Genomic DNA, 24924 nt, shown 5'->3' on the forward strand with positions numbered 1-24924 from the left:
AGTCCTGTATTATAGAGGAAGCTACAGCTTTGTTACACAACAAACAGACTGCTTGTAGTTTAACATGAATAATGAGTCAGATGCATGAGCAAGACTCTATTAAACTGTTGTCACAAGCAGCCGTGTCCCTCATTGATTAATGATTCCATGTGTCATCAAGGAAAGGTTCTTCATTTTTAAGCATGCGGATCATCGTCATCAGTGATGCCAATGCAACCGGCTGCCTGTTTTCAACTTACACCCTGAATGTGGCAATTAAATCACTACAAGAGAACACAAAACACTGATTATTTTTTTCTATCTGGAGGGCTGAGGGCTGTTAAAGACCAAAGGATTCGGGTTGCATGATTCACCTGCAGAGGCAAATGTATCTGCTTTGTGACCATCCTAGATGCCAGTGCAACTCCTAGATATGATATGATGAATCCAATAATTGAACGCCTCACTGGAAATTTTAAGTCAATTACAGAATCTTTAAAAATGAGTAAAATCCAATATGGGAGACACTGTTTTTGGTTTGTTTTTTTTTAAAGACAACTGTTTTCAATTAATATGCCCAGTACAAGCATACTGTCCTGACTTATGACTACTGTCCAAGCCTATACATGGATTATACACAGGGATCAGTTATTCTAGGGTTAATGTAAATAGCATACAAAGTTCATAATTAAGGACACACTTGTATATTACATGTACAAGCTACGCATAATGAATACTTGATCCTTGCACTTTTTCTAGTATCAGGTCTATTACAGACATTATCTGGCGAAAGAAAGCAATAACTCAATCAGGCACTACTGACTTACAGGCTTCACGAAGTTTTTCCTTGTCATAATGCAGCCCCTCGTAATCTTGTAAACTAATCCTATTCACTCGGATCCGCAGGCGGTCTGGGATGGAGTGGGGACTGCAATGGAAAAAAAAGATCAGTTAGAAAAGGCTAAAATCTTAGAGTGAAAAGGGGGTAGAGTATGGGGAGATTTTAGATGAATGACAAGAGGGAGAGAGCAGAAACCTCACCAAAATCAACACCCCGTGGGCACATAGTTTTCCATCAACAGAGTTGAGTTTTTAACAGATTATGATGACTGCCCACTAAGACTGAAGTGACCGATGTGTCTTTAAGGACCAAATGGGTCAAGAAGATTCCTTACTTGCTGGGCAGTCTGGAATCACATTTTTTTCTGATCTTGATAGTTTTCAGTTTGATGCCCCTGCTAAATTTCCAGGAGACAATTGGTGACTGTGTACCTGACTGCAATTCCACTGAGGGCAATGTGACTGAAAAGGTGTAACTGAAGGCAGAATGCCATCCTCCAAATCCTTGTGATGGCTCAGGGTATTTAGGCCCAATTCTCAGGACTGGTCGTTAAGCACATAGGGCAGCTCAGGGAAGTAGGTTCACAAATGTGCCTAAGAGACAGATTTTCAAAGGTACTTAGGTGCCTATAGATGCAGGTAGGTGCCCAGTGGGATTTTCAAACATGACTATGCAGGTTAGGTGCCTAATTCCTATTTGATTTCAATGGGATTTAGGTGTCTAACTTCCTTAGGCATTTTTGAAAATCCTACTAGGCACCTATCTGCATATTTAGGCACCTAAATACCTTTGGAAAATCTGGCCTTAAGATCCTTATTGTGGAGCCATGCTTACCTCCATCTGACCCTCACCTGATGTTTTATTCTACTATTCAAAGGGGCTACTAATTAAGATCTAAAGGAACCTGGCCACATTTGCATTTTCCAGCTGTAAATTTGGGCTATTTGTCCTTCCATCAGAAAGAGTTCAGCAGGACAAAAGAGTAGTTCTTGGGGCTACCTGGAGCAGAAGGTTTGAGCACAACTGTCTCTCTCCAGGAAATCTGGCTGGTGATCTTAACCCCATACCCAGTGGACACCTGGCCTACAATATGGTCAGGAAAGATTTAAGATTAGAATAGCAGGGTGGTGCCGTAAATTAGATGTAAGATGCTACAACAGAAACTTTTTGGAGGTTAGCAGGTTTGGAATAGTAGGATTGACATAATCGACAAAAATCTGTCGAGGAAGCCCTCCTCGCAGTACATGTATGCCATACACAGCCATGAAATAAATATGTGTATTACAATCATGCTTTACACACAACAATGAATTAAATTTCACAGCACCCCATGTGATGAGTGTGATATCCATCTTATTGACAGGGAAACTGAGTCGTGCAGAATGTAAATGACTTCCCTAAGGTCACATAATGGCTGACAAAGTTATGAATCAATTCCCTGTACTGTGTGTTACCAAAAGACCATCCATCCTACTTACATTTCACTCAATAATATGTCAGTAATATCAGTCTGGCAATGTTGCTAGCACCTTGTCATAAATATAAAGGGAAGTGTAACCACCTTTCTGTATACAGTGCTATAAAATCCCTCCTGGCCAGAGGCAAAACCCTTTCATCTGTAAAAGGTTAAGAAGCTAAGGTAACCTCGTTGGCATCTGACCCAAAATGACCAATGAGGGGACAAGATACTTTCAAAGCTGGAGGGGTGGGGAACAAAGGGTTCGTCTGTCTGTGTGATGCTTTTGCTGGGAACAGATCAGAAATGCAAGCCTTCCAACTCCTGTTAAATTAATAAGTAATCTAGCTAGAAAATGCATTAGATTTCTTTCATTTAATGGCTGGTAAAATAAGCTGTGCTGAAGGGAATGTATATTCCTGTTTTTGTGTCTTTTTGTAACTTAAGGTTTTGCCTAGAGGGATTCTCTATGTTTTGAATCTGATTACCTTGTAAGGTATTTACCATCCTGATTTTACAGAGGTGATTCTTTTATCTTTTCTTTAATTAAAATTCTTCTTTTAAGAACCTGATTGATTTTTCATTGCTCTTAAGATCCAAGGGTTTGGGTCTGTGTTCACCTGTACCAATTGGTGAGGATTTTTATCAAGCTTTCCCCAGGAAAGGGGGTGTAGGGCTTGGGGGGATATTTTGGGGGAAGACGTCTCCAAGTGGGCTCTTTCCCTGTTCTTTGTTTAAAACACTTGGTGGTGGCAGCATAGGGTTCAAGGACAAGGCAAAGTTTGTACCTTGAGGAAGTTTTTAACCTAAGCTGGTAAGAATAAGTTTAGGGGGTCTTTCGTGCGGGTCCCCACATCTGTACCTTAGAGTTCAGAGTGGGAAAGGAACCTTGACACACCTAATACACTCATGGTCTTCCAAAAATTAAAATATTATGCATAGATATATTTGTATGAAGGGACATGGTTCTATCCACTTTATTAAGTTTTCTTCTTGGTCCTTCTCCTTTCCACTGTATCTGATCTACAGGAATTGTTTTGCCTGTTGGAAAACCAATCTCAATACTAGCTGTGTTTCAGAAAGGTAAACTTTTTACAAGTGTGCTATTATTCCTTTGTCTGCAAATACAGCTGACTTAACAAAACATGTTGTCTCTGACCTGTCTTGGTAAATCCTCCGAGATGGCAATTAGCAAGTATTTCAGAGTGAGCTTATCGTATACTTTTGGTCTGTTGGAAAAAAACAGTTGTGCCACCTCTGGGTAGATGAAAAGAAAGAAATTGAAAATGAAGTCCCAGTTAAAGAAGCCCTTAGGCACAGATGTCTTTGCCTGAAAAGTGACAAAGAATAATGAATTCAGGGCTCTTCTGTAACTGGAGAATAAGACAACACACTGGAAAGAGCTTTATCAAAGAACCTCCTGTTCTATACAGGAGTTCCTGTAGCAATGATACAAATGACCTGTACATAAAGTACAACTTCTAAGGAATCATAAATGTTAGCAGCAGCAGGAGTGATACTTTTTGCAGTATACAAGCTACCAACATTTCTCCTGTGCTGATTGACAGGAGCTGTGGTGTCCAGGTGCCCAGAGATGTCAGGAAGCTGTCCATGTGCAAGCTAAACTTGTCACGGTTTATTTGACAGACAGCTGGGCTACTAACTTCCAGCACAGCTTCAGGGGACATCCTTCTAACTTAACTGGCATTATGATATTCCGTATAACCAGCTCTCTCCATCTGCAGTTTTTACAGGTAGGCAGACCAACACAGAGGCAGATATATAGATGGGGGGGGGCAGTGAGCACATAGATGAAACAATATCTATATAATTAGATTTAGTCACTTTTTGTCAAAGACATTTAGTGTCAGACAGCTGGCTGGCTGAGAAATGAATAGGATAGTCTGAGGAGTTATGTTTCCTTGCAAGTCATATAAAATACAGGTTCCTAAAATGAAAAATTGCTAGGGATTTTATTTTTAGCAAGAAAAAAGATAAGAAATTTTTTTAAGTCTGGGAATATAAGAATTTAATTGCATGGTCTTTGTCTGAGGGAAGGAAAACATATTTCAGTGAATTTATTCAAGTTTGTTAAAAGTGACAGATTGATAGCCCTGGAAACTGAAGTCTTTTGTTCACAGGTACAACATGTGAAGGGGAAGTGCTGGCTTCCCCACTATGTACTGTGTTTTAAAATTAACCTAAGCCCCAGCTCTGTGATTATAAAGATAATTCACTCTCCCAGCACATGGGTGCTCAGCCTGGGGACCCTGAACAGGCCTGGAGGCGGGGGTCGCAATTTCCTTCACTTTCTTTATGGTTAGACTGCGGGGAGGGGCATTGGGGTTTAAAAAAAGCTTGTATCTCTATTGCAACACAGGGTCACACTAACAAAAAGGTTGAGAGACACTGTTCTCTCTCATTCATTCTTCTTTATGAAACTGCCAGTAAGGGTTCCAGTTATGAAGGAGGTTTGTGTGATATGGACACCTGTTCACTAGGCACTCAGCTGAAATGACTGACTCATCCCATCACACAGAGCTGTCTGGTAGCAAAATCCAAAACCAAACTGGTGACCTTCAGTCTACAGAAGTAATTATATGGTCCCTATGACCATCATTTCTGAGCTCCACACAAACATGAATGTATCCTCAAAACACCCCTGAGAGGTAACTAAGTATCATTATCCTCATTCTACAGAGGGGGAACTCAGACACAGAACCATTAAGTGACTTTCCCAGAGTCACACAGAAAATCTCTGGTACAGTCAGGAACTGAACTCCACTCTCCAGAGTCCCAGTCCAATATCTTACCAACAAGACCACCTACCAGTCCCCTAAATTATTTAGTATGGCTGGTTGAATTATTTTTGTTGAAACTGGTTTTCAATGGAAAACTGGAGTTTTGATTAAATAAAATTTTTCACAAGAATTATCTTCCTTCTGTGGAAAATTTTCAATTTTTTTTATTGAAAGCTGAATGACTGAAAAACAAATTTTTTTTTCCTTTTGAATTTCCACTGAAAAATCAAAAATTTCCATGGAAAATTGAAAAGAAAATTATTTTTGTTTGTTCTCATCTAAATATTCCAGAGGTGAGGGGAGGGAAATCAGCCAGCTCTACTCTTTAGTGCCTCAGGACAGACACAGAAAACTCTGTGGAACTATCCCCCAAACACAGAGCTTTGCTCCTGATAATCCATTTTGCAGGTAAGAATATTGAGATGGTGAAGCCACTTATGGTAAAAGCATCTTTGGCAATCCTCAGATTTTCCTGAGTCCAGCCAGCCTGGTGTAGTCCAGAAACTGCATTGATTTTGTTGGTTAATGATTTCCTTGGGGTAATGCAGTGTTTTCCAAACTCGGGACGCTGCTTGTTCAGGGAAAGCCTCTGGCGGGCCAGGCCAGTTTGTTTACCTGCCGTGTCCACAGGTTCGGCCGATCGCGGCTTCCACTGGCCACAGTTCGCTGCTCCGGACCAATGGGGGCTGCGGGAAGCGGTGGCCAGTACGTCCCTCGGCCAGTGCCACTTCGTGCAGCCCCCGTTGAGCTGTAGTGGTGAACCATGGCCAGTGGGAGCCACGATCTGCGGAACTTGAGGACGCAGCAGGTAAACAAACCGGCCCGACCCGCCAGGGGCTTTCCCTGAACAAGCGGCTTCCTAAGTTTGGGAAACACTGGGGTAATGGATGAAAATCTAGTATCCTTGGCAATTCTTTTGATGCATCACTTGCCTTTGACTCTTTGACCATAAGATTTTGGTAACATGCCCATCAATTCTAGGAAGGGTAGACAAGACAACTCAAGGAGCTCCTCTCTGTACTTTTTCAGAAATCCTACCGGGAACAGTTGGGTGGTGGCTCATTTACCCAGAAGGCATTTTCTCATGGGGTACAGAATCATAAAATATCAGGGTTGGAAGGGACCTCAGGAGGTCATTTGTCCAACCCCCTGCTTAAAGCAGGACCAATCCCCAATTTTTGCCCCAGATCCCTAAATGGCCCCCTCAAGGATTGAACTCACAACCCTGGATTTAGCAGGCCAATGCTCAAACCACTGAGCTATCCCTCCCCCCTTTAATGGTACAACTAACAACCTTTCTATGCATGAAGTCCAGGGAAGGAAAGGCACAGAGACAAAACTACCCTCTCACACCTACATTTGGTCCTACCATGTCAAAGCTAGCATACATTAGTAGTGCAGCTTTGGGACAGGCCACACTGGTCCTGCGTGTCCCATACTTGTTCTGTAAATTAGAAAGGGGAAGAGGAGAAGCAGGGACCCCAAAGTGCAAGAAGTCCAATCTATGTTTCCACGTTCAGACCCAGAACTGGAAGAGTGAAGTGAGATTTATAGTCAGTGGCAAGCTAAAATAATATTTGGAGCTCAGGAAGGCATGAAAAAAACAAGCCATACAACATCCTCTGCAGTAAGAAACCCCGTTTCACAAGAAAATGTTTAAGAGGGTGCTTTCCAAATACAATAAAAAGCATTGCTTTAATTCTATGGTGCATCTTTGAATTTGTTTTTATTAAAAAAAAACAATCACTTAACCTTTAAATATACTATTTGACTTCAGTAGACATAATTCCTTTCCAGTTCAGTCACTAGAGTAAGTAAGCTGTTATAAATCAACACAGCTGGTTTTTTCCCCCAAAAAAACCAAGTGCAGCACTAAGATGCACATTTCAAAAATAAAATGCTAAAATATGCAGCATGCAAGGAAGAAGACATGCCATTTTAACCATGTTCAAGATGAATGATAATACTAAGCCACAAGATGTTACCTTCTTGGAAAAAAGAGCTCTCTGGTAGCACTAGGCTAATATTGGAAGTTGCAGTGCTAAAAGGTACTTTCTAAGGAGCAAGATTTTTATGCATTTAATAAAATCTAGTCATATGTAAAAACAACAGGAGTACTTGTGGTGCCATGTACTAACATGGCTGCTACTCTGAAACTAGTCATATGTAGCACATCCAGAGTTTGACAAGCTATTCACAGTGAACTAGATCTTGAATGAATTTACCCTACTGTCAGTTCATGAATTTCCTGAAAACACACTTCAATTTCTAACAATGTGTTCATTTAAAATTTATGTGATGAATTGCTTTCTATTCATGACAGCCACTGCTTTCAGTATTCACTATTTGTAATTCACGCACATGCAGTGAGATATCCCTGCTATGGACTTCACCTACTCCCACATCATGCACCAGCACCGCCCCCTCCAGGAACCAAGGAGTCAATATCCACTAGGTGTACAGCAGGAATCAGGTCTTTATCATGCTAGAGAAAGACTCAGTTCATTTGATGCAATTATTTTAATTCCCACCACCTCCCTAAGGGAAATTGCTCACTGGAGAAGTGACACACTTTTATCTAACGATAACCAGTCTTTAACCTAAACTACAGCAGTCCTGGAATTCTGTACCTGTGAACTAACAAGCCTGCTAAAGAGCCTAGATTTATAAACTTGAGGGATTGCATACAGACAGACAGACAGCAGTAAAACAGCTATGCTCCAAGCAGGCAATTGGCATCATCCCACCAACTGCTGGATGATTAACTGCTGACAGTACTGGGGTTACAGCTTCATCAAAAGATGAGTGTGTCCTACAGTGAGATACACTAGGTTCTGATGGTGGCCACCAGAATATGTATGCATGTATGTTTTATATACATGTGTTCAGACATGGACCTGGGGAAGAAAGTAATACATCAGTAATGCTTTCTGTCCCTTGTCTTTGTCTGAATTCATGTAGACAGCACACACATACATATTCTGGCAGTCACCATCAAAAACACTGTGTATTTCCATCCAGCAGGAAGGCACACTCATCTTGTGATGAAGCTCTGACCCCAATACTGCCCTGTTAATCATCCAGACATTGGTGGGATGATTCCAAATGCCCTTCTTGGAGCACAGCTGTTGTACCTCAGCTGTGTGTTTCAGCCTCGTCAACCAGGAAAGAAAGAATAGGAGAGGTCAGGCTGGCTCCTGATCTTGGAGCTCCAGCGTGGTAATCAAAACACACTTGTGCTAGGACACGAGGTTGATTCAACTGGGGGAAAACAACTTGTGATATACACACCCTAATTCCCATTCCAATTATTTATAAATCCAATGAACCGTTTCTCATTGTTCATGTCTGCATAAAGATAGAGGAAGGGGTCAAAAAACAACCCTGCAGAATCCAGTGAGGTATTTTTCACAGAACTTTCCAAATACAGCCCACCTCAGACTATGCAAATGCTGTTAATAACACTGTTAATGGGATTCACCAAAAAGCATCCTCAGCTCTTCCCTCCCTTTCCCTCCTGCCCCCCACGCCCCCAAAACCTCTAAACTTTAGAAAACACAAAACTCCTCTGGGACATGTTTGCAGTGGCAGATTAATGAATTACCTATCTCCCGAAGAAGAAATAAACATGGAAAACTAATTAAATGTCCTTGTGTTTAGAACAATCAGGAGCAGGATAACAGCAATCAAAGGAGAAAAATAAATTAACCTCACTGCTAAGATCTCATTGACAGAGCTTGGAAATAATGTATTAAAATTAGGTTGCTTCTGACAGCTTATCTATTTAAAACATAGGAACTACCTAATGGAAAAGAACCATCTAGATGGTGTCCTGTCTCTCACAATAGACAATGCCAGCTGCTTCAGATGAAGTTTAAAAAAAAAATCCAAAATCCTTACTAAGCTATTTGCCTAAACAATATCCTGAAGAGGTGAGTTCCACTGAACAAACAAGTTTAAATATCTTAGCCAGGATCCGGCCAAGCTTGCTTCATTCAGGATTGGGGGTTTTATGCCTCCTAACTGTTCTCCCATTCTGGAGCTCACCCAATGCCGCAACACAATATAAAGTAACCTCAGGGCTGCTGTAAGTTGCACCAGGGCTGACTGTGGTCCCAAGGGGTTATTTTGGAAGCTAGGTATCAACGGAGTGGAAGAGTTATCTGGCCAGTCCCCAGCCATGCCTTCTAAACTCTGTCCCAGCACTAGATTTACAGCCCTTTGCCGCGCAACAGTGTCACAAAGAAGCCACAGCATGGCTGAAAATCTCATGCTTTGTCTTTTAAATCCATTTGAGCGTTAGAAAGATTCAAGCCTGATCATGACCATCTCACTGCTAACCCAGGAATCTACTACAAAAAGTAATACTAGAGATCACCATTCTCTTTAAAAAATAAAAAAAAGTTAGCAATGATCAACATTCATTCAACTGTACTTACATCTAATTGATTTCAATAAGTATACTGGGCCAAGTCCTCTGTAGACTAAATTATCTTCTTCCAATCCTACTGCTAGTTCATGACATTGCTATGTACTGGACATTATTCTTATCAAAAAGGATCATTTCAAATAGCTAATTCATAGTGTCAGCTGTTAAAGGCCAATCTTGCTAGGGAGTCTGACCCATTCAAATCAAGAGTTAGTTGGACTAAATGGTTTATTATCTGTCAGACATGTCATTTGCACAATATATTAATTTCTTTCCTTAGGCCCCAATTCAGCAAAGCAAATAAGTATGTACTTAACTGTAAGCACTTTTGTTCTTATGTCCTATCAACGTCAGTTGGACTTAAGCTTCTTCCTTACACTATCTACAGTGTGCCAATGGAACCCAACAGTACTACCTTACAAAAGTAGCATTACCCAGGTACAAACCTCACTGCATGCCTTAAGTCAGAGGTTCTCAAACCAGTGGTCCGTGAGCTCCATACACGTGGTCCGTGGATAGATCCCTCTAAGGTGCGTGCCTGGGCAGCTGCACATGAGAGAATGAAGGGCCACCCACCTAATTAGTGGAACCACACAGGCATGGCTCCACTAATTCGGTGCCTGGACCCTGGAGAAGAAGCACATTAAGGTGAGGTGGTGGCCTAGAGGGAAATAGGCGGTAAGTGGGAGGGGGCAGTGGGGTGACAAGAGGGGGTGGGGGAATTTGGAACGTGCAGGGCTGTGGCGGCCAGAGAAAGAGGTGACTTTCCCCAGCTCCAGGGCTGCGGCTGCCGGGGAGAGACAGCCCTCCTTTCCAGCCCCAGCTCGGGGACTGCTGCGGTGGAGGAGACCGGGAGAAATCCCCATCCTTCCCAGCCCCAGCTCAGGGGCTGCCGCAGCGGGGGAGAAAGGGCACATCGATCACATTAGAAAGGTAAGGCTACTGATATTAAAATATGAGTTGTGTGCTTTTATTTGTAGAACAAAAAAAATTATTATTAAGGTTTTTTTTATATAGTGCTTTTATCCAAAGTGCTTTACAATAGTTAGCTAACGGTACAACCAACATTTGGAAAGATCATTAAGTGGTCCGCTGAGACCTCAGCAATTTTCAAGTGGTCCACAAAAAAAAAAGTTTGAGAACCACTGCCTTAAGTGATTTCAGATGGTCTAGGAAGGATTCAGAAAACTCACTTTTAACACTAGCCCAGTGTGAAGCACGGAGATTCTTTTCCCAAAGGATCAGGCAGGCACAGACAATATTGAAGGGGTTCATTTCACGGTACCGGGAAGACTGATAAACAGCTTCAAAAGTATGGGGTTACAGTGACCCCATTTATCTTGTTCTTACAGAGACAAACATTGTTTCAGAGACAGAGAACGCATTGAACATGACAGTGACAGGAACAGAACATACGCATCAAAACTATTTTGATTACATCCATTATCTATAACTGCCCTTTCGGCGAAGGGGTGGGGTGGGGGTGAGTATTTACAAATATCCAGAGGGCTGTGAAGGGAGGGTTTGTTCTGTTCTAAGAGCCGAGTTACTGGGCGGACATTTGACCAATAAGTTTATCAAATGTTTACAGCTACCGGTGTCTTTGAGCCTCTGGTGTTTCTGTTTCTGACTCAGCTGCTAACTAAATTTTAAAGTCTTGCCTAACACCAGCTAATGATCAACTGATTGAAAACAGAAAAAAGGACAAAGAAAAATGAGCATCTCAAATGCTTATAATTCATTCAGGGGGGGTGGGGGACCTCTTTGATCCTTAATTCCACTGTTAGACATTGACCCATTTTCTCTAATTCACCCTCTGCTGTCTTGTTTTACTTTGGTCCTCCTTATGCTTTTTCTTTTATGGTTAGGGTGTTTATTTGGCCGTTTCGAAGAGTTTGTAGCGCATGTGCACACCATACAAACAGATTTCTTTATTTCTAAAATCAGAAATTGATTCCTTTCAGTACTTTTGTTGCCCACACAGACAAAAGATGTGAACATTGCTGTAAATATCACACATACCCCGCTAGCCAAGAATACTCATTATATTAGACAATAACAACTAGACAATAACATTTTTCTGTATGCAGATCTTAGTAGTAAATAATCACAGCATATCCACAGTGCTCCTTTTATGTATGAAAAGTTTGTAGAAGTTGGATCCTTTAGCAATGCTTACATCTCTAAACGCAGGCCCAAGTAAGTCAATTACTTCTTGTTTTTCAAGTAGCCAATGCTAATTTTTCAGATAAATCCAAATAGTTATACTGCTTTGCATCAACTGCACAGCTCAAATATGATATTCATATGCATCATCCCAACTGAGCATATACTCAAAGATCTAAACATACTTCCCACTTTAAAAAACATTCCACTAAAAGTGTGAGTACTCGACTCTACCCATAAGTCCTCAGTAAAAAATAAAGGCATATTATACCCAATTCGAGTTTCAAAACTCTCTACTGTTCATAATTCAAAGACAATATCCCCCAACAGTAGCCTTTTATGATTTTCTGACCCAAAAAACTCTGCCAAAGATTTGATAATTTGAGAGTTGCTTGGAATAGAGATTTGGATACACATCTCTGACCCAATGGAATACAATTGTATCTAATGTTAAAAAAGCAATTACAGACCTGAAGCTATGGCTCATTCACCAAAATACATGTTTTCAGATACACTGGTCTCCACACAGACTAATGGTAATGAGCCTCATAAATGCTGACCACTGTTGGAAATGTAACTCCCTTGGTATTCATTAGCTCGTATGTTTTGGGAGTGCCCCTGTATCAAGAATTTTTGGTATGAGGTGCGTCAAAGGAACAATTTGATATTGGATGCTAAATTGGAGCCCTCCCCCTTAAATTACATTCTTGGATATATTCTGGAAAGCTGGAGATTACCTGGTAACAAAGCAGCATGGTTCAAGTTTTGGTGATTAAAAAATTAATCCTGCAAAAATGGAAATGTCAATCCTGACCAAATATTGATACCTAATTCAGTGATACGGCTGACCTTGCAACTAACGAATGACTGGCATGCCGCAGAAAGGGAATGCCTGAAACATTCAAAGCCATTTGGGCTGACTTTTTAGAAGTCTATGATTACCATAGACTCGGAAGATAGATATGTTGCTTCCATTCCCCTCCTTTTATCCAAACCCTCTTCATTTACTTTGGGTATTATGATGAATCTAGTATTTTTGTATATTTGTTGTATTTGGAAAAATTAATTTAAAATATATAATTAATTGGGGGAGAGGGGATGTGTGTGTTTCTTTCTTTCACATTCTTTGCTGCCCAAAATTCAAGACTTATCCAGTCCACAGACACTGCTCCAGAAAACCTGAAGGTTATCTAGGGTGCAGGCTCTATCCCTGAAATGCCACAGAATCCCTCTTGCTGTACTCTGCTAACTGGAACACACATACTTTCCTCATTACCCAACAGACAAGGAACATTTGAATCTCAAAGCAATCACAACCCAAATCAAATTTCCCTAACACCTCTTGTGTTCTTACTTCAATTAATCAGACACATTAATTGGCAGTCATAGTGCAGCTGCATGTTTAATCTATTTTTACAGATTTCAAGATACAGTGTATCTTTGACTTACAAATTAGCTTGGGTCCCATATGTCTCAGAAACTGCTGTGATCTTTCTGCCTTATCCTGACAGTTGAGACCAGCTGGGATACTCAGCCTAACAGTACCCAGATTTGGAGGTCATTCTCCTTGTATGGCCCTTGACTCTGAAACACACTCCCCTGCTCCTTGGTCCCCAAGTTTGTTAACATTCAGGGCATGCAGGAAGGCTTTAACCGGGCTTTTTCTAGGTGCTTGCTTTGAGGGGTGTACCTGGTTTTATTAAATGGGGGAGTTATTTTCTTTGTGTTAATATTTCTTCATAGAGCTGAGTGAATATGTTATAGCAATAATGCATGATGAATGAGGATATTTTCTCATCTGTCAAATATCAATGAGCTGCTTATAATTTTTTGAAATGTATTTGTTCTTTTTTTTAATTATTCACTGAATGCACTGAGCAAGTAAGTCTTGGTTTGACAACAGTTCACTGCAAGTACCCAATATTCACAAATAGAACTGGGTTGGTTAGTTTTCACTGGGCAAACAGGCCACACACAGCATTGTTGCTGTTCCACGATTGTCTGAGCATAACTTTTAGAATAAAGATTCCACTGTGAATATTCACAGTCACAGTCTGAAATTCACTATTCTCTAATATAGTCTTCAAATTAATTTTTTCCACAGACCTGCTTGTCATTCAAAGTTGTCCAGCACAACATTCACAAAACATGACGACAAAAGTGGTGCAAACACAAAACCAACTGCATGACTGAATAGTAACAAAACATTTTTGAAGCCAAGCTGTACAGATAGGGTTGACATAGTACATGGTGGTTGTTTTTATTGTAAATGTGCCCAGGGTTGACAATAAAGCACAGCCTTATTAAGGGAATGAGTAAATAAAGCAATAACCATTGTCTGTGCCTGCCTTTTTTAAAAATCACCAGTTCTCCACATTTTTATAGAGATGTTAGATTCTTAAATGATTGAGCTACAGGATAGCCAGTGTACCACACTGGAGTTATTGACAGTCAAAATACTGCCAGGAAGGGTCTGTTTTATTTTCTAATGCAGCTGCAAACAGAACAGTAACGTTCCCCTTCAGACACAGGTGCTGGAACTAGGGGTGCTACCACAGGTCATTGCTTGAAGTGATTTCCGTCATATACTTAGTTTACAGTTTGGTTCAGTGGTTCTCAGCACGCCCACTATACAAACTGGTCCAACACCACTGCAGGAATAAGTTTCTGGTTTTTACCAGTTAGAAGAAGAAATGCTTATGCTTGGAGGGTGGGGTGGGGTTGGGCTATCTTTGGTTAAAACTGAAAAGCAAAAATCCCAGTTCTGAATCTTGTACGTTCATGAAAGAGAGACGCTATTCACTTCATCTCCAGTATTCCCAGGGATGTTGTGTGACCATCAGAAAAGGAACTTGTACCTTTTCAAGACAAATGCATTTTCCAGAAGTGCAAGCACAGATGCAGCAGCATAGTTCTAGCTCCTCAATAATTGGTTGGAAGCTGTGCTAGGAACAAACTAGTGAACAATGCCATGGAATAAACAGAAGCATCAGCACCTGCTTAAGCCAAGCAAATGCTCTGGGTATGCATTTGAATATTTAACAATGGCTATGTTTGGGACATGTGCTTCTGGAGGAACCCCAGAAGGTCTTGTTCATTTCTCCTTGACTGGAGGGAAAATAGTCGTGTCTCCTTCCAGCACCTGTCAATGCTTCTCTAAGCATTAGTTGGGGGAGGAAGAAGGCACTTGAGAGGTGCTTCCTGCCTCTTCCAGGTGGGGAACTGAGACAAATGTGGTGCCTTCAAAGCACTCCTGGCTTCTGAAAACCTGCAGGCCAGAATCAACCCCAGCAGCCAAAGAATGCAGCTGCACTTAGGACCTGACATTCAGTAGGGTGACCAGATGTCCCAATTTTATAGGGACAATCCAAATATTTGGGGCTTTTTCCTATGTAGGCACCTATTACCCGCCACCCCTGTCCTGATTTTTCACACTTGCTATCTGGTTACCCAACACCCCACTCACGCAACAACAAAAAAAGATCAAACAGAAAGAAACAACTCCTATTCCAGGCATTTATCACTGCATTGCTCAATCTGCTCCTTTGGGAGAGAGACTGTCTTGATCGCATTGTTGCCGGGACGGTGGGTACAGTAGAAGTGTGCAACAGACAAAAGTTAAGGGAAGCAGACAGAACACACATGAAAGGGAGGAAGGAAATGAAAAGAAAAAGCAGAGTACTCACAGAGTGAAGGAGTCAGGGGGAGCCGAGACTCTTCTCAGGTCTGCAGAGCGCTCTTTTTGGAGACTATAGGCAGCAGGAAATGAGCAGCCAAGACAGAGTCAGCACAACAGCATGGACAGACAATGAAGAAGCCAGGCAAGAGAGAGAGAGACATACAACATTTAAACAGAAACAAAAGGAATGCATCACAAAACATTTGAATGAAGACATATGCAAAGTTCCAAGATTGCTCTAGAGAGGCAGCAGCAACCCCCCCCCACTTCCCCCCCCAAAAAGGCAAACAGAACAAACGACAATGTTCACTGCGAAGTGACACAAAGGTTTTTTCTGAAGGCTGTGGACAGGCTAATGGCAAACAATGTGCACAGTTACACTAATGGTGGTTTCTGGGCCAGGGTCCCACAGGCACTGAAAGATCTTAAGCCTGTAGAGTTTGAAAAGCCTGTGATGCACCTTGCAAGTCCAGAAGAGCCAAAGCTTGACATGATGGATTTGCCTCCGCAAATCTGCCAATTTTTGTTAATGTTTACAAAAATAGTCTTAATTGGAATTCCTCTATCCATAATGTCAAAATGCTGTCCCTATTCTTCCTTATCATATCTTCGGGAACCATGCACATTACACAGTAACTCCCAAAGTCGGTTTCTTTAGTTTCTATACTCAAAGGGGTCTCTGTACCTCTCTCAACTGTCCCAATGGAATGCTTCTATATTTAACCTTTGGAACAATTTTTGTTTCATAATAGCAGATCATTCTTCTTTAACCCAAACTGAAAGCCGAATACTCTCTCTGTAGGGTTTTGTATGCCTCTGATTAGTTACAACTTGCAGAGCAGTGTTTTAAACTGGGGTTCCAGATCAGACAGTGACTCTGGGAAAACTGATTCTTGGTGTTCCTTCTAATTCCTCTTCAATGGCTTCCACATAGAAAAATATTGTCTGATTTGTAAGCAAAACCTAACTGCCAGCATCACATCCTTAGCCTGATCTCTGAAAACCAAGCTGTGTTCTGTTTCATAAATCTCCAGCATCAACAAGAGAGATTATGGAATCATAACTTAACTGGCAAGTCTTTTAATGATGCATGCAGCAGAACAGAATGCAGCTCATTGTTCTGCAGCAAAATTGACTCTGCTAGTCTGGCTACAGTAAAGTCTTACTTTTGCCACTAAACTTAACAAACTGACTCAGAAGACGAATGGAAATCAGATATGAGAAATAAACAAATTTACCATTACCCCATGATCTGCCTTTTTCCTGTCTACAACTTGCACTGTTCCTGAGTGTAAACAATATCAATCAACATTGTACAATTGTTGCACCTAAAAAGTCACTTCTGCATTGAACCTCTTTACTGGTTCATTATTGTGTAATGGTATATAGAATAAGGCAGAGACTATGCCTTCTTTTATGTTTGGAAAGCACCTATCAGAAACAAACAATGAAGTTGTAGAAACATTATAGGTGCGACCACGGTATATTGACCCTGAACATTGTCCTCCAGTTGCAATGCAAACATTCTTTTTAACTTTTAAACCAATTTTCTTTTACTGTTAGGGTTGCCAAGTGCCTGGATTTTGCCCAGAAAGTCTGGTCGAAAAGGGGACCTGGCAGTGTCCAGTCAGATGTACTGACCGGACACCAAAAGTCTGGTTACTGTGGGCTAGGAGTGGGTGGAAGCAAGAGGTCATCAACCTGTGCCAGTCCCTGCTCAGCCGGGGCTACCTCCTACCTGCAGGCAGGCTCCACGTCAGGCTGCAGCAGCTCCCGTCCCAAGCCTGGAGCAGTGGGAGCCCCGCTCAGGGGGAGGGAGGTGGAGACGATTGAGTGATGGGGGGAGAGGTCTTGGGGGGAAGAGCAAGGGCAGGGGTGAGGCCTCAAAGGTCTGTTTTGCAGCCAATAGAAAGTTAGCAACCATACTGACTGTATTCAGAACTTTTTTACATTTTCTTCTTGCAAATTAGTTTAATTGGCAGTATGTTTGCAGAAGCAGAAAATTTTAAGAAAATATTGTACAGTATTTATTGAAAAAGAATTTCAAATTCATAATCAGAAGATGTTCAAACCAGAAACCTGATTCCGGTTAGTAGTGGTATTTTCATCCAATCAGAGAACAGAAACAAGTTTCAAATAGGAAATATTCAATAATGAACTGAACATTCAGTGATGAACAATGAAGAGACCAAAGAATATTTGCAGAAATTACTCTATGAATAATTTCAGATAATGAATACATTTGAGAAGATCACAATCTGTTCATGGATAACTCAGTAACCGGGGATGTGAAATTCACTGGATAAATTATTCATTGCCAATCATTTGCCCAGCTCAGGTGGAATGCAACACATGTGAAACTGTCTGGTCCTCTAATAGCTGAAGGCTTGAATGAGCTATTACTGCTGCTGCAGTCAGCAAGGAAAGGAAATTCTCCTTCAGCTTAAGTGGTTCAACGGTATTGCTAGATTTGGATCCCTGGCTCAGATTCTATTCAGGAGCAGATTTCTTATTCATTCTCTTTTATAACCTTTAAGACATTTTACTCTCAAAAACAAACATTAAATGTTGCTCACTTCCCCACACCTTGGGATGAGATGAATTGTGAAATGACAGAGAAAGGAGATGGCCCTTAGATACTAGGGTAATGAGCATGGTATAAAAACCTAGATTAGGTAAATAGACGAGAGCAAAATTTTCAAAAGTGCCTAAGTGACTTAGGAGCCTGAGTTCCATGGCAAGTCAGGGAGACTTAGGGTCCTAAGTCTCTTAGATGCTTTTGAAATGTTACCCGAGATGATTTATGAGATAGATAAGGTTGGTGAGTTCATGTTATGGAGACTAGTCCATTAAAAAAAAAATCTACAGGGAAGCTGCCCTCTGAAGGCCTAATATTTATCACTGCCTCAACATGAAAACATGAAGGAAGAAAAAGTTAGGTTCACCACCTTCCAAATATCTACTGACAACTCACATCCTATGCCAGGAGGTAAATGAATTTACTAATCAGCACAACAAAAGAAAGACAACCCAAACATCCAGAAATCACAGCAGCAGAAGAGAAACCAAGGGAGTCCATTTAATAGCAGTAGTCAAGGGAAAGTAAGATGCCTACAGTGACCTTCCTCTTCTGTAAGAAAGGTCCCCACTGTGTTTCTATTTTCTAACGTGAAAAAAAAACTATGATACCAGAATATCTTGACTATTTCTGTTGGATTTTCTCACCTGAGCAACTTGACTTCAAATCCTGCTTAGGTTCAGCACTGTAACATTTATTAATATCAACTAAAGACTCTAGCAGACAGATCCCAAAACCATCATACCTTTCAATACTCAGATTCCAAGGCCAGAAGAGACCATTGTGACCATCTAGTCTGACCTCCTGTATAACACAGGCCAGAGAACTCCCCCCCCAAAAAAATTTCCTAGAGCTGATCTTTTAGAAAAACATCCAATCTAGATTTAGAAACTGCCAGTGTTGGAGAATCTGCAATGAACCTTAGTTAATTGTTCAATTAGTTAATTGCCCTCACTTTTAAAAATAATGCCTTATTTCCAGTCTGAATTTGTCTATCTTCCAACTGCCAGCCACTGGATCACGTTATACCTTTCTCTGCTAGACTGGAGAACCCATTATTAAATATTTGTTCCTCATGTAGGTACTCATAGGCTGTAATCAAGTCACCCCTTAACCATCTCTTTGTTAAGCTAAATAGACTTTGCCTCTTGAATCTATCACTATACTGTTTAGCTACCTCTGCTTGTGAAGAAAGGTTACTGGTCAGAATAGCATTAGAATAAGCGTAAAGGCAGAAATATATATTGCTCACCCCAAACGCGCCTCCTTCTAGCCACTTATTAACACATTTCTATTTATTGAACTGAGCAAAATTTTAAATTTCTATCCCATGGGAAATTCCAACATTTCAACGTTTGTTTTAATCCTGAAATGAGACAAAAAGTTGAAATTTGGAAATTTTTCATGGTATGCTGAAAAATGTATATTTGGAAATGTTCAAATTTGTTTCAACATTTCTGATTGAAACAAAACATTGTGACATTCCTGAAAATCAAAATGTTTCCTTTCATTCTGTTGAGTTGACCCAAAAGGCTTCCTTTTGAGTCAGATCAACCTTAAACTGCACTTTCCTAGCATGCTGCTTTATGGGAGTTGTAGTTTGGGGACCCATTGTGTCCTATGAGCCAGACTCTCTACAGGTGAGCGGTGTTTATAGGTTCTGAAGGAAGACACTGCCGGAAAATAGGCAGCTCTTTGAGTCTGAGGAGAACAAGAGAGTTGGGATAGGTGCAGGATGGAAGGGGAAATCTCTGTAGCCCTCACTCCTTCCAGCATACGCAGCCACAAAAAATGGTTCTGCTCTTTTATAAGATACTGTATATTTTAGTTAAATACACAGAGTTAAGTGCAAAGGAGAAGAAGTCTTGGGTAACTAATTTGTTATAGCCAGTTTACTATTGCACTTTTCCATTTGATGGCTTAGAAATTCATTCCTCCAACAGGTTTATCCCTCTATCAAGGATTGACCTGAAAGAGTTTCACAGTTAGATCTTGTCAAAAATTTTCCATCAAAACTGTTTTTGATGGAAAATTGGGTTTTCAACTTAATGAAAATTTACCCAAAAAGTGTCAGAAAAAAAATCCAAAATTCAAAAACATTTCAGTTTTCTCAAAGAAAAGTCAAAATTTTCCATGGGAAAAAAAAATCAAGTCACTCTCACCACAGTATTTTAGGGCAGGTGTTTTGCCTTGGTCCACAGAAAACTGTTTTCTTTCATAACTGTTAAGGACATATACCTGTTATTTGTATAAGTGGATTCCACTGCCTTTGAAAAAGTCATCAGCAGGGCAGATGGTAAATTTACCATTCCCGGCCAGCCCTCAATGCTATAAAAAACAGAACTCTGAAACATATAATGGGAAGTCAGAAACACATTAAGAAACTTGAAAAAGAAAAGAAAACTTTCTCACTGTGCCACTACATCAGACAAAATTCCAAAGGGAGTTTCTGCTATTAACCTCTTCCTCCAATATCATCAAAGTAATTAATAATAGCTTTCAGAATTAGTGTGATGTGAGATTATTTTTTAATCACTGTATTTGCAGAAAGCTCAAGAAAAGCTTCCAGCAATTGCAGATGCAGTGCCAGACCCATTCAGTAATCTCACACACCTATAATTCACAGGGTGCACTTTCCCCAGTCTGAGGAGAAAAATCCACCTATTCTATCAATTGTAAAGATTTTGATGGGATGCCTTTAAATGCTGCAGACATCAGGTTAAGAAATGTATATGACAATGTAAAAGGGAAAACTTGGTGTCTGTGGTGGGATTTTGCAGAACAGCGTCATACTGGACAAACCCCAGCTTAGTCACTCTGACATCTTCCTCCTATAATTCATCTTTATTATGCCAAGAAACTCAACAGACAATCCATCTGCCCCCCCCATTCTTCCCAACCACCCAGACACACTGACACACACGCCTTGTAGAGGTTTGAGATTGGCATTAAAGTCCTTGACGAACTGCCAGTAACCCCCCAAAAACACAGACTCCCAGGTGGATATTTCAGTCAAACCAAAAGGTACCTGAACAACAGAAGCTCTGAACCCGATGGAGTTTGGCATAGCATATTCAAACCAATTCCGCCATGAACAATATTCTCCAGGACTCAGTGGACCTTAATTACTGTACAGTGTTACCACGATGGGGCGGATCCGTATCCCCCATCCACAGTTTAAACTCAGATGCCATAGCTCATGCCTGACCATGCTAATAACTAGACTGAAATATATTAGATGCTTTCTTCCCACTGCTGTGGCCTCCCTCGTGGCTGGAAACAATGGCTCAGGATTGAATTTTTCCAGTTTGGACTTTGTAGCACGGTATGGGGTGATGAAAAGAAATTAGAGGTCATTGTTCAGGGGGTGATAGTATTCTATTCATCAGCTGTTCAAGGTGAAATTTATGCCTAACATATTTTCCAGACAAATAAGGATCTAATATGGCAAACACAAGCTTAGACTGCTGCTCCAAAACGTTTGTCTCATTAACAGAACTGAACATGCAAAACTGAATAAGGAAGCATTGGTTGGTCTAGCAAAGGACTTGATTTTATGAATTGATACACTTCTGCTTCAGAAGGTTGGCAGCCACTGGATTTGCTAAAAGGAATAACACACTCCTGAGTACATGGCTGTTTGAATGAAACACATTTGTAGGGTGCTGGAGGTATTTGGCTTTAAACCTATGCTCAGTATACTGAAGGCCTGCCTTGTCTTTTGCAATTTAAATAATACATGATGAAGAAGTTGGTGGGGATGCTTATTGGCTCCCATTGCAGCAGCACAGAAAGACTCATTGGTAAATCAAGAACAATGGCATTTTTAATATTTAAAGTTTTTTTAAAAAAATATTCTTATGCTATTAAAATGATCTCTTGGGGATTTTTAAAATTAATTTTTTAGTATAAAAAGATATTTTAAAAATTTATCTTCTCTTCTTTGCATGTTTTCTGGCTTCCATTTATTTCAACCTTTCCCTGTTCCTTTTTAGGCTACTCTAATGCCGCTTCCCTCTCGTTTGATAGCTTATCTCCTTTCTTGTCCATTCTCACTTTTGTTCCTTTCTTTCCTGGTTCCCTGATCCAGAAACTCTCAATCCTAATCTACCCTCAGATGCAACTCCCTAAAGCTAACACGCTCATTGTAATCTGAGTACTCTAGTTTTTCTTTTAGCAGACTGGAAGCTGCCAAATATACTATATCTAGTGTCTCATGTAAAATGCATCCCTCAGTACTTCCCAATAGACCAGAAGTCCCCTTTGAATTGCTGATATTCCAGTGGAACACTGATGCTTCCAAGAACACTGCAATGTTTTGCTACTGCTCAGAGACTGCAGCACAGAAAGAATTACTATTTATTTGAGAGCTATTGAACTCTCTCAATTAGGGGTACATATACACTGCAGCTGGGATCATGCCCTCCAGTGCGGGTAGACAAACTCAGCTAGCTCTGCTTGAGCTAGCATGCGAAAAATGGTAGTTAGCCACGGGCAGCATCTTAGGCTAGCCACCCAAGTACATACCCGGGTGTCACGTGCGGTTGTATTCAGGCAACAAGCCAGAGCCATCACAAATGTCACCGTGGCCACATAGCTGTTTTTAGCACACCAACTTGAGTAGAGCTAGTACAAGTCTGTCTACCTGTGCTGGGAAGCATGCTCCCAGCTGCAGAGTCGCCAGACCCTAAGGCTTGGCCTACACTACAGACTTTTGTCGATATAAATGCGTTGCTCAGTGGTGTGGAAAATTTACCCCGAGCAACACCATTCAACTGTAGACAGTATAGCATACACAGTATAGCAACAGGAGGGCTTCTCCCATGACATAGCTACCACTTCTCAGGGCAGTGGAGTAACTACACTAAGGGGAGAAGCTCTCCTGTAGGCATAGGTAGAGTCTTCTCTCAGCACCGCAGCGTTGTATGTGTAGACAAGCCCTTAGTGATTTATACCAGCGCACTCTGATCAGGATTCCCCACATGGTGACAAACAGCCCTACTCAGTGAATCCTCCGGCTGGTCCCATTTGCACCTGGGAGCAGCATGCTCCCAACACAAAGACTGCAATATAGCCTGAGCACATATGTGCCCTGCAGTGGACTGTTGATATCTGTTGAATGGTCTCAACGTGGGATCAAGAAGACTCATTAATTTCAGAAAGCAAATTATATGGCACTTTAAAGAGTGTGAGAGGTGTATCTGCACAGCTTCTATGTGTTTTAGTAAGAGTCACACAGTTGAGTCCACTGAGACCTCCCCGTATAGTTACCCCTTTGGATAACTGAAAGACATAACATCTTTCTGAAAGCACAACAAAGGGAACCCTGTTAGTTAAAGCACAAACAAAATCTGGTAAATATTTACAATGTGGAGGAGAGGAACATTTTGGGGTTTCTGGACCTCTTTCTCCAAATACTCTGATGGTTCAGTCCATGCAAACTTCCTGTTTGAATTCTCTGCCCAGTAAGAGCCTCCTTGTATTAGGACATGAACAAGTCCAACTCACTCATTGAGTAAAGGCATGGATGTTCTCCTCTTGCTCTTCTGCACCATATTGGCCTGGTTCCTTAGGGAGATCCGAATGAGAGACGGAGCAAGTCGACATGGCTCCCCATCCACTTGCATGGGGATAGACTTGTATGTTAACAGAGTCACTTCCCGGCACTGATGCAACCTTTCTCCATGACCTCCCACCTGAAGAGCAGCCTGCAGAATAAGGACAAAGCAAAGAGGAGGAAAGCCATAATGTTACCATCCTATACCAGCCATGTGAGTTAGCTAACATCTCCCTAATCCTGTTTTACCCAGCACTCTATATCCTCCGCTACAAACTATTCCATCTGCACATGAGACCCACTCTGTTGCAGTAAGTGGTTTGTTCTGTCACAGGGAGATTTACCAGCTTGCCAGAATACAGTCCAAAAGCAGCAACTGTCCACTAATTTGGAGGATTCAATGCAAAGAACCCACTATTCTAAATTCATCACCACTAGGAAGTTGCATTTCAGGCCAACCCCACATTTTCCCCCCATCTAAATTTGCAGAATGGCTTTCCAGTGAGAGACATGGGTGCACATGATGCATTAAGGCAATGTTCCAATCAAAGTTTTTCAATAAGTCATTGCAATGAGGCATGACCAATGTAATTCCATTCACAGAAAAGACATAAAATGGGGCTTAGAATGCTAGAATAAAGTCTTGGACAGAAGGATCAGTGGGCAGAGGTCAGGTGAAGCAGTCAAACATACATGACAAATTCATTGTATTACATGGGTATGAAATTTATCATGTGGAGGTTGCCTCAGCATATGTGATGTATATCTATATTTAGAGATATAGACACACACTTATATGCTTGCACACATCCAAGGTGCATTTCTGTATATTTCTACATCTTGTTTTAAATTATGATTACTTGTGTTGCAGTACTGCCTACAGTCTACGACTCAAGGATCAGGGTTCCGTCTATGTGATCTAAATGCTTTTTCAAGCAACAGTATTAATAGAGATTTTCTTTCTTACCAAGGCAATACTGTCCTTGATGTGAATTAGATTAATCTGAAATACTTATTATGACAGTTTATAAAGCAATTCAGCATCAGGATTAGACAAGCTGAAAAGAGCAAGGAGAAAAACCTTGTTCAATAACTGCGGCTGGAAAGCAATTAAATGCTATGTTCAATAATTGTCTTGAAGAAACGAAACGAGAGAGCTGTACCATGTGCCCTCTGGGACACCCGCTCACTGACCCAACATTCTATCCATAAGTTGACTGAAATAAGTCAACAGAAACAGGTCTGCATAGTTTTCATCAAACAACACCTTCTTGACCGACAGCTTTTCCCATTTGGTGCTTTTCTAACTTAGAGAAAAAAAATTAGCCAGCTTTCCAAGCCCACCTCCTCTCTCCTACCTAAGTACATGCAACCTCTTTAAAACCCAAACCAGGAGTAAAGAAGCAGTGGAAGAGGCAAGGGGGATAAAAACATATCA

The 24924-nt window shown here is 41.0% G+C and overlaps 1 protein-coding gene across 5 annotated transcripts in view; it reads right to left on the minus strand.

Moving 5' to 3' along the window:
- Positions 1-24924, minus strand: part of DGKI (diacylglycerol kinase iota) — a 280987-nt gene that overhangs the window by 80489 nt on the left and 175574 nt on the right. For all 5 annotated transcript variants that reach the window (XM_073322101.1, XM_073322083.1, XM_073322075.1 and 2 more), the window contains 2 exons: positions 23438-23637; positions 807-907 (listed from right to left, as the gene is read on the minus strand). In XM_073322101.1, the coding sequence (XP_073178202.1) occupies positions 807-907; positions 23438-23637 (301 nt within the window). The remainder of the gene's footprint in view (positions 1-806; positions 908-23437; positions 23638-24924) is intronic.

The sequence above is a fragment of the Lepidochelys kempii genome, chromosome 1 (assembly GCF_965140285.1).
Source record: "Lepidochelys kempii isolate rLepKem1 chromosome 1, rLepKem1.hap1, whole genome shotgun sequence".
Lineage (NCBI taxonomy): Eukaryota > Metazoa > Chordata > Testudines > Cheloniidae > Lepidochelys > Lepidochelys kempii.